At 52.9% G+C, this 11,275-nt stretch overlaps 1 protein-coding gene across 1 annotated transcript; it reads left to right on the top strand.

Moving 5' to 3' along the window:
- Nucleotides 1-3,385: 3,385 nt before the first annotated feature.
- Nucleotides 3,386-10,825, top strand: FAM181A (family with sequence similarity 181 member A). Its single transcript, XM_076070474.1, has one exon. It carries the CDS (start codon nucleotides 3,968-3,970, stop codon nucleotides 5,567-5,569), a length of 1,602 nt encoding a protein of 533 aa, XP_075926589.1. The 5' UTR covers nucleotides 3,386-3,967; the 3' UTR covers nucleotides 5,570-10,825.
- The last annotated feature ends 450 nt before the right edge of the window (nucleotides 10,826-11,275 follow it).

The raw sequence follows: 11,275 nt of genomic DNA, 5'->3' as shown, positions 1-11,275 counted from the left end.
AGATGGAGAGCTCGCGACTCAAAGGGCGGCGCGACTCGAGAAACAGTGGCGGTGTTTATGCGGCGCTGCTCAGGCGTACGGAGTTGACTGCCTCGAGAAACTGGCTCTAAAAAAAATCATCTATAACACTCCGGGGAGCTGGTGGGTGGGGTGGGTGGGGTAGGGGAGAGACCGCTGGAGTGTTTAATTGCTTAATTGATCAACTCTGCTGTTCAATATAGTTTCACACGACAGCCGCAGCGATGTGACCAATGCCGAAGGCATTGGTCACATCAGACGGCGCTGCGAGTCGCGACCACCCTACATGTGGTCACAATCGCAAATTAAAAATAAATTCATTCCAGCCATTCTCAGTCCACTGCTGGATCAAGCCCCCCCTCCCCCACGCCCTCCACGCCGCGTCGGTCATGCGGTTTTGTTTTTACTATTTATTCAGGCTGCGCTTCGCCGACACACACACTTAACGAAGATGGTGAAGTATGGTCACCCCCCCACCTCCTATGACTGACGACACACACTTAACCAGTCGGGTGAAGTATGGCCAACACCCCCCCCCCCCACTTCCTATGACTGACGACACACACTTAACAAAGATGGTGAAGTATGGTCACCCGCCCCCCACCTGTGACTGACGACACACACTCAACCAGTCGGGTGAAGTATGGCCAACAACCCCCACCCCACCTCCTATGACTGATGCAGCGTGGCCGTAAGCCTTCATCCAGCAGTGGATTCTGTGTGGCCACGGCACAGAGTGGGTTTTGTTCACGGCCTTTTTGTTTCGTTTTTGAGGTTTTTTTTGTTTGTCTCGCTGCGCTCTCTCTCTCTCTTTCGCTCTCTCGTAAAGTCTCTCTCGTGCTCTCTCTCTCGCCCTCTTCTTTTTTTCCTCGCGACGCCGTTGCCGAGGCAACTTGTCGCATCCTCAAGAATTCCCCTTTCGAGTCGACCACCTAGAGACCCGCAGCCACCGTCGTGAAACTCCGCTCTGCGCACTCGCGTTGGCTGGGAGACGGAACGAACGGCACGTCCAGGGCAACAGCACTGCGATATCACTCCACGCCGTCTCTCTCTTTTTTTTACGATCAGAGGAAACAAGAAGATGCTCGGTGTAGTCGGCACTTTGCTTCGTTCATCATTTCGCTTTTTTTAATGCTTTGCTTTATGTGCCCCCCTCCTCCACCTCCTCTTCCTCTCGCCTCCTCTCTTCCCATCATCGCTTCACACCTCTCTATTCACTCCCATTCGCTCGCCTCTCTATTCTCTATTCTCTTTCTTAGTCCCTCTCTTCTTCACGTTTATTTCTTCTCTCTTTTTCCCTCTCCATTCTCTCTCTTTTTTTTCTCTCCCTCCCCTCCTCTCCCTTCTCTCTCCCCTCTATCTCCCTTCTCCATCCTCTCGTCTCTACTTTCCACTTCTCTTTTCGTCGTATCACTTGATCTCAACCCTGCACTCTCTTCCTGCACTCTTATCCACCTCCCATCGCTCTCATCACCACCTTCCAAGCGATGCACGTCGCATCGGATTCCCTCTGTTTAAGTCTGACGAAGGAGCATGGCCTGAACCGTTGAATTTGCCCAGTGTTCTTGGTTTGCTTTTTGTTGACGACGGAAATGTGGCATGGTGGCTGCGTGCCTGTGGGTTTAGAGAATCGCGTGTCGTGATGCGCGCTGAAGTTGATGGTCGTGCTGAGATAATTGACGGCGGTGATGATAAAGCATGATTTTTACATTCATTTGAAATATGATGATGATCATGATTATGCATATAATGTAGGACTGCTGCTGCAATCATGTTTTTTTTCATACAAATTATGATAACGGAGTTTTCACGATGATAACAAACGGTGTTGATCATGCAACTGCTGCTGAAATTGGTGCTCCTGATTATACTGCTGCTGCTCCTCGTGATGATACTGCTGCTGATGATACTGCTGCTGCTGATACTGCTGCTGATGATACTGCTGCTGATGATGATACTGCTGCTGATGATGATGGTACTGCTGCTGATGATGATACTGCTGCTGTTGCTGCTGATGATGATACTGCTGATGATGATGATACTGCTGCTGCTGATGATACTGCTGCTGGTGATACTGCTGCTGATGATGATACTGCTGCTGATGATACTGCTGCTGCTGCTGCTGATGATGATGATGATGAAACGCCTCCCGCGCTCGTAGAACCGAAGAGGATGGATTCGGGACCGAATCTCGGTTTATTCTCGAGTATCAGAAGATCCCTCCGGTGATGCAGGGAGCTGAGTCTATGTATGTTGAACTTCTTTCGCACCGTACGTAGCCAACCGTGCTAATCGAAGGTGCAGGGGAAGGACAACAAACTAAACACAAACGCAGTTTCAAAGAAATGAGTTTGTAAATCTAGACGATGATTTAAAAGTACGCATAGCTCCAGTGGCTTCCTAATATCGGAAGGAAGAGCGTTCCAGACGGCCGCAAAAGCGCATCCAAAAGCGCGCGACGGAGAGCAGGAGGTGTCTCGTGGCTTAGAGATCGTCGCTGAGAGGTGCGGGAGTGGTGTGGAAAGGGAGTCGCAATTCTCAAAGGGAGCGGTCGGGGCCAAGTGGTGGGAGAGGTGAGATGAGATTGCGACAGTGGTGGCAGTGGTGGCAGTGGTCAATCTCGAAAAATGATAATTCCGATCCTGGCCTCTTGGAGTTGTGACCTGGTCAAACAGAATATACTTGAACTTGGATGGTCGTGGTACTTTGGGTTGTTGTTGGCTGCAGTGTTGGTGGTAGTGGTTGGTGGTAGTGGTTGGTGGTGGTCGTTAAGGCGGTATCGGTGCTGCTTGTGCTGACGGTGCTACCGAGTTTGTGATGTCGCTAAACGCAGAATGATTGTGTCCGGTTTATGCTGAGTGTGCGTGGCGTATGATGACGATTCTAATGGTCATAATGCAGACATATAGTTTATGATGCTGTTATGCAGCACATGAATGGTGTCTAGTTTATGATGATGAATAACGAACACGTATGATCGTCACGATGATGATGATGATCGTTATCATCATAATTCCGATACTGCAACGACTTTATGACAATAATACACCGCGCACGATTATCGTGAGCGTCATATCTGGCGATCCTTGACACGCTCCGTCAACATCACACTGCCAAATCGCACCACGCTCCTCCATCACCCCCCCCAACGCCCCCCCACCTTAACCCCTACCCCCCACCACCACCACCAGCCACCCACCCAACCCTCCCGCACCCCCCTACCCAAACTTTGTGTGCGCGCGCGTGCGTGCCGTGATCACCAGGGGGGTGGTAGGGGGAGGGCAGTGGGGGGGGGGGGGGGGGTCGCGTGCCCGCGCGCGCGCGACACCGCAGAGAAATCAACTCGGGTCGCGCGCGCACGCACGCGCGTTGTGTTCACTGCGCGCGGAGCTCCACTTGCCCTGCTCGCTCCGTCTCCTTCGCATCCTTCCTCCTCGCTCTTCCTAATCGATTGAGAATTCACCACCCCACCCCACCCCCATCCTCCTCCGATTGTTTTGCTTATTTGTTACGACGTCGTTCTGATTGTTTAAAGTCCGCAAAGCGATGACGTAGCCGCGCTCAGTGCCTTCGCGAATTAGTTTTTTTTGCGCATTTAGGAGAGATGTTCTTGCGAGAAGTTCGCAATGCAACGACACTCGTCTCGGCTCGCTGAGAGCATCGGCGGAGTCTGCGTGAGACGAACGGCGAGATAGGCGGTGGGGGGGGGCACAGCGAGCACCGCGGTAAATCACGCGTCGCGTTTCGCGATCCAGCCGCCGCGGCCACCCACGAGCCACTCACTCCGGCGGTCACCGCGCGCCTTGGTGACTCCTCCAAACTCTCAATCGGAACGGAAACTTCAACATCCGCTGCCTCTGACCGTCGTCGAGAGCGATCGCTCTTGTTTCGGGGTGGGGGGGGGGACAGGGTCCGCCACGAGCCACCCTGCGTTCCTGCAGGCCGAGCCATGGCGCTTCAATGCGGCGGAGACAGCGATGTGAAGACGCTGCTGAACTTCGTGAACCTCGCCTCGAGCGACATCAAGGCTGCGCTTGACAAGTCGACGCCGTGCAAGCGTTCCGTGGATCACCGCAAGTACCTGCAGAAGCAGCTCAAGCGCTTCTCGCAGAAGCGCGCGATCTACTGCGCGTCGGGATCCGGATCTGGAGCGACCTCCGCGGGGAGCACCCTCTCGTCCTCATCCTCTTCGTCTTCTTCGTCGTCGTCATCTGCCTCGGGCGCAGTCTCCGGGCGGCATCCGACGCCGTGCGGAGGCGACCCTCGCTCCGCCTCGCTCCCCGCCTGCTCGGCGCTCTCATCCTCGGCGGAGAGCAGCGACGGGGAGTCGAACGCGTTCGCTCTCATCCCGAGGCCCTTCCCCGGCGCGTCCGCTGCCTGCTCCAGGCTGAAGCAACCGCCTCGCTTCTCGGTCGAGGAGGATGAAGACCACGAAGACGACGACGAAGACGACGAGGAAGAGACGACGAGGAGGGGGAGGAGGGCAACGGCGGCGGATCGTGGAGACCAGAGGATGGCTTTGTCGGCACCGCTAGCTCCGCGCTCGAGGCCTCCCATCTCCCAGCACGACCCCTCGCGCAGGGCCATGGGGGCCGCGCCCGTGGTGTTCCGCGCCCTTGGCGCCGCGCAGCAGCAGCAGCAGCAGAACGTGCCGCTCAGGAAGCGACAGCTGCCCGCGTCCTTCTGGAAAGAGCCCGAGCCGGCCGAGAAGAGACCTCGCGGCGAGAGAGGAGGCGCCTTTGGCGCCTCGTCGCTCGTCGCTCCGGGCGACCACCGAATCCGGGCGATGATGCGCGACGCGACGCGACAGCTCGCGACGCGCGCTGGAGTCGGACAACAACAGCAGCAGCAGCACCACCACCACCAACAACAACAACCGCCGCTACCTCCCCCGCTACCACCGCTGCCACCGCCGCCGCCACAGCAACGGCAGTCGCCGCAGCAGCAGCAGCTGCTCCTCCTCCAGGGAATGGAACCGCTCGTGCAGATGTCGAAGGGCCACCTGAGCTTCCTGCAGGGGCCGCCGTCTTGCGCGGACGCCGCCGCAGCCGCCGTAGCCGCCGCGGTAGCGTGCGCCGCGCACCCCCCGACCCAGCCGTACTGCGGGGCCGCCGCGTTCGCGGGAGACGCGAGCGGGGCCTCTCCCTGCGCCTCGTGCTACGCGGCCGCCGCTTCCTACTACCCGGCCCCAGCGCGGTACCTCGGCTCCCTGCAGGCCCTGCAGGCCCTGCCGGCACCGCAGCTCGGCCACGTCGGACACATCGGCCCCGCTTCGCCAACCGCGGCGGCGGCGGCGGCGTCGCGACTGATGTCCGCCTACGACTTCTGGACGCGGTTTGAGGCGCGAACCCTGCAGGGGACGCCCGAGCGGGGAATCGAACCTATGATGCTGCACGGGGAAGGGATGGCCGGGCTGAAGGCGGCGGGGCTTTTGCAAGCGACCCCCGTGAAGCCCATCGTGTGGAAGCCGATTCCGACGAAACCCGCGCTGCCGTTCCCGTCGTCATATGCGCTCGTGGCTCGCCTCGACCCGAATGCGTACACGGCGTGAGCAGGAACTATCAAACAACAACAACAACAATAACGATCCCCAGTCCTTAAGGCGCTTGTGGGTCAGGTTAGGTGCACTTTGAGGTCACGCGAATTGTCGAAGGCTCGGCGGCAAGAGGTCACAGAGGGTCACGGCACAAGCCCAGTTCTAATGGGTACACACACACGCGTGGACACAAACACACTGCGGTGGCGATTTAGAACAGATTACGGGCAGCCAGCACCGATAGCACCTGTGACGCTTCTTTAACAGTTATAATGGGTACACGCACACACGTGGACACAACGTGGACACAAACACACCTGTGACGCTTCTTGACAGCACGATGCTGTAAGCCGTGATTTATTTATTTCGGGATGAGCACGTGGCGGATCTACTCCACTGGGAGGATGCTTCTCAAGCACGTGTCGCGGCTGCGTCCACGTTGCGTCTCTTGGAGATACCCCCCCCCCAATCGTACCCATAGCACTGTCTCTGAGAATGGCACTTTCCAAACCGTCGGTCTTCTCATCGCTCACGTGCAGAGGACACCGTTTATTGCGCAAGAGGACGATTATTGTTATTGTTTGGCACCTCCGATGATTCGTTGATTTGGGGGGGGGGAGTTGTCTCGCGCGTTAATTTGTTCGGCCGCCGATGTCAGACGCATCGCTAAAATAAATCGCAAAGGGGTAGATTGTTCCGAACTAAAATGAGCCCAGCGCATGAAACGCAACTTCGGACATCGTGCAGAAGAACACGCGGCCACAACCACTCCCCCCTCCGCCCCCCACCCCCAAAAAATACATCGGAGAAGCTCTCCAGCGGCAAGCCAGCAGCAGCACGGGCGCGATCATCCAACGCAGACTGCAGCGCCTTGTTGTCCTGAACGATTTTAGGAGGCCACGTTTAATCCATTACATTAAGCGGATAATGCCTCTCACGTTAAAAAGGAAGAAAGAAAGAAACACATGCAAGAGTCTGGAAGAAGAGGGCCTTCTCGCCTACAGCAATCGGGACGTGCCCTGGCAGTTTGTTGATTTGGCGTGGCTTAGCTGATGAGCGCCTGTGAGAGCGAAGCACGGCCGTGTCTACCGCAGCTGCCCAGGTGTCGTTATAGAAGCGCTGGTGTCGCTGACGTTTGCTCGGGGTGCTGTGTCAGAGAGTATAGACTAACACGTTTTAGATATACATATATATTTTTGTAACCGAGAGAAAAGCGAAACTTTGGTAATTTATATGTACAGAGAGTGTCGTAGCAACACCATCAGCAGAATCAATCGTGTCGTTATCTTCAAGTCATCGTCAGTAGCAGCTACATCAACGGCAGCATCATCAACATTCATCAACACCGTTGCTAGCATTATCATCATCATTAGCAGCAGCATCTCATCATCAACAACGTCGTCGTATAATCATCATCAAAACATCGTAATCATCACTTTGCTTCTCATGCGCAACTTACCACCCAGGTCTTAATGCGTGACCTCCACACACGTGGAAGGGGCTGCTTTGTGTATGATGCTAATTGCATCATACGCAATCAGCATTGTTTCAAGATGCAAGGCATGGGCCATGTTAGTAACGCTAGCTATCGGTTAACTTGCGCTTCCAAGTGGTAGACAATTAAAGGGTGGCACTATAACCATACAATGGACACACCCCGTTGCACCACGATTGAATATCGCTTGACTTCTGTTCATCATCAGCCATGGTCTATCCACTGTTGGATGAAGGCCTCCCCACGTGCCCGTCGCCTTATCACGTGGACCTTCGATGGCCACAATCCGTCTCGCTCCCGCGCCACGAGCTGATCTCATTCTTACACCTCAACGGAGTTCGCTTCTTCCTTAGGGCTGCCACCCCTCCGACACCAGTCTCGACACTCGGCCGTCGTCCCTTCTTGCCATGCTGCGTCCTGCCCAAGTCCACTTTGCTTTTTGTTTAGAGCAATCAAATGTGATGTCTCTATAACGATGCCTTCCTCTCTCTGTGTCTCGTTGTCGTTCCCAGCGCGCAATTTTCAGCTTTTGGTTCCCCCCTTTATACTACAGGTTGTTGTTGTTGGGGTTTTTTTTAGATCGCGTAAATGTATAATAATATATATAAATGTGTCGCTCAACTCGCCACCCACGCGACACAGCTAATTAGTGATGTTTGTCACGTACACAGAACATGCCAAATCCGTTACTCTCCAACACACCGTGGTGCTGTACTAGTAACGCATTGGCCACCACATTTACGCCTCTATATAAGGAACGAAACAGGAGGACTTCTCCACAAGTCTGGCTGTCGCCTGATGAAGCCAGTTGTAAGTATTGGCGAAACGTCGTACTCAGATTGTAAATGTTGTGGCTTTCCTCTCCAACACACCGGTGTGCTGTACTAGTCTACTATACACTACTACACACTACACCACTATACACTACACTATACACTACACTATACACTACACCACTATACACTACACTATACACTACTATACACTACTATACACTACACCACTATACACTACACTATACACTACACTATACACTACACCACTATACACTACACTTTACACTACTATACACTACACCACTATACACCACTACTATACACTACACCACTATACACTACACTATACACTACACTATACACTACACCACTATACACTACTATACACTACACCACTATACACTACACTATACACTACATTATACACTAGTGCTGTACTAGTGACGGATTGGCCACGTTCTGTTTACGTGCAACCCCTTACTAGTTGGCTGTGTCGGGTGGTGGCGGATTTAACGACACATTTATACATTTACGCGATCTAACCTAAAAAAACCCTGTGTTATGGATATTAATCGCGAAAGCCTGCCACGTGTTAAACTGTTTCCCCTTTCTTTGGCTGCGTCCACGTTTCCGATCCACGTGTCGTAGCCAGCGACGCACCGATTTAAATATTTATTATTTGAGCCTTCAAACGAGTCACCAACACGGAGTACAATCTATTTCGTAGAGCGCCGACTTTCCACTTTTGACCCCATCCTCGCTGCAGACCTCGTGGGCAGATCCCCTTCACCTCGCCCTGTCTTGCCAAATCGTCATCGTCAGGTACTGGCTTGGAAAGGGGGGGGGGGGCGACCGTCGTCTGCGCCGTTGAGTGTTTAGAGCCGAACGCGTTTGGCTGTGCAGTGAGTCGAGTACTCGAGTACTCGACTCACTGGCGCGTTCCAGCTAAATGATTGGCTCAAGATCAGCTCTGTATGTGTGTGAACTCTCGCTCTCTCTCCTCTCTCACCCCTGTCCTTCTCACCTCGCTGCTGACCACTATGTGCCCCACGTGATTTATCTCCGTCCTTTCTCCAGTTCGTCAAGGGATTAAGTCCTTCAGACGTCGTGCGCACGTCATGTTCGGCAACGGGAACCCGGGGACGTCTTCGCGTCCTTACCCCGGCGCTTCTTCCTCACAAACCCCCCCCCCCTTCTCCTGCTCCTGTGATGAAGGAACCCCCTAAACCTCCCACTACCCCCCCCCACCCCATCCGTGATCGACGGGCAACGAAGAGGCCTTCATCCAGCAGTGGATTGACATACTGGCTGTTATTTTAGAATGTCTTTTTTTTAAATCAATAGTCCGTAGAAAACTCCAACCGAGACTAAATTGGGCTGGACAAGTGTGTTTTTGTGTGGCCACGTGCTGCGTAAGTTCACGTGGCGCGTGCGTGTCGTGCGTGTCGTGCGTGTTCTGCAGGGCGATCCGTTTACAGATACCCCCACTAAAACAAGTTTGGAGGAACGTATTCAGGAATCGACGATTTTACTCGCTAAGCCTCTGGCACGCGTCTCCCACCAATCTGAAAACGTCGATATTTGTTTTGTTTAAACCCTCGACAAGACACGAAGAGCCATCAATCTCACAAAGAGTCCCATCGGCAAATTGGGAAGGAAGTGAGGGGGTCGTGAGAAACAGGTGAGGTATCTATAAACGGATCACCCTTTTCGTTGTGTATATTAATTGTTAATGTTATACGATCGAACGTGATGGCTAAATTTCGATCTAAAATATGTATATATTCTTTTTACAAGCGATTCAGGCACAAAACGTTGTTTTTTTATATATATAATACAATAATGTAAAGCCTTAATCATTGTATTATTAATGTTAACATACAGGTGCGTGGAAGGATGATTTATTGCTCAGATCTCCACACCTTACGAAGTATGTGAGTGTATATACACTGCTAGAGAATAGATGTAACTGCACTTACACGTCACAATATGAGCACAATATTTATGAACGCTTCGTGAACGGCATTTACCGAACGGGTGTACACGTGCTGTGACTGGCTAAAGTCACACAAACCACACACACCACACATACCACACACACACACACACCACACACACCACACACATTCAGGATAATAGCCTGGATATCATTCAGGCCGTCGTGGGACAGAATCAAAGTCCACGTGGACTCACCAAAAGCATTTCATTGACACTGCCTGATCATCCCCGGGGGTCATTAGCCACACGGGTAAATGCGCAGCCCTCTCCTGAAATGTCTCGCTCACGCCACTGCTGTCTGAAGTGACGTCCACGAGAAGGGAGCTTCGAAGGGGAGTTCCCCCCAATGAGGGTATTTGGCCTACTCTTCTTCTTCTGCTTGCACGTTGGCCGGACGTCTTGGAAGAGAGGTGGGAGTACCCACGCTTTACCCGCCACCGCACGTGACCTGCCGATCGATCGATCTGTGTGATGTACCCTTTTAAACTGCTGGGTTGGCCGCAGTGGCGGTTTAATGGGGAAGGGGGAGGAATTGAGACATTTGCCAACGATTTGAACTGCCGCACCTGGAGACTGAACCCGTGACCTCTCAAAAGTGCTAACCATGGCACCGCGTCAGCATCTAGGCCCGAATATTTGAGAAAAAAAAAAGTCTGGCCGAATTGAGTAAAATGTTGTCCCTCCACTGCCTGAATATATAAATAGTTTATTTCGAGTGCAAAGGATGCATGTGCAGTGTTTGTGTTGGCGTAGTTCGTCGTCATTAAACAAGCGATGAGCCATTAACAGTGAAACCGTTCGCGTCTCCGCTGTTATGATTGTGTCGGAGGCAGAGGAACTCTCAGGGACAAGGGAGACTGGGGGGGGGTGCGGGGTGGGGATGTGACAGCCGGATTGTACTGCGGGAAGGAATATTGGGTGGCATTTGTGTCGAAAAAAAAATACCAATATCGTTTTTTTATATATATGAACAATAAAAAAAATGTTTCTTTACAAATTTCACAGCCGTGTTGGTCCTTTGCGAATTTTTTTTTATAAAAACTATTTACCGGGCAGCGCTGCTGCGGTGCGACTCCACCCCACCGCATGTCCCGGCCGGCACGAGGTTCGACGGTTTTCGCTGCTGGAAAATCATTCTCTCTAACACGTGGCAGGCTTTCGCGACCCATATCATCCATAGAGGTTTTTATTTTTTGGGGGTTAGATCGCGTAAAAATGCGTCGTTAAACCCGCCACCACCCGACACAGCCAACTCGTCAGAGTTGTCACGTAAACAGAATTTGCCAAATCCCACCCTCCCCCGCCACTTTGCACAAGAGTGCAGAAGCGTGGTCACCACATCTACGCCTCCTCTATACAAGGAACGAAACAGGTGGACTTCTCCACAAATCTGGCTGTCGCCTGATGAAGCTGGTTGTAATTACTGGCGAAACGTCGTACTCAGATTGTAAA

This window comes from Petromyzon marinus, chromosome 29, assembly GCF_048934315.1.
Source record: "Petromyzon marinus isolate PM22_M1 ecotype Great Lakes invasive population chromosome 29, UKy_Petmar_22M1.pri1.0, whole genome shotgun sequence".
Classification (NCBI taxonomy): Eukaryota; Metazoa; Chordata; class Hyperoartia; order Petromyzontiformes; family Petromyzontidae; genus Petromyzon; species Petromyzon marinus.
Note: the sequence above shows the minus strand (reverse complement) of the source record. Positions and strands in the feature narration are given on the sequence as shown.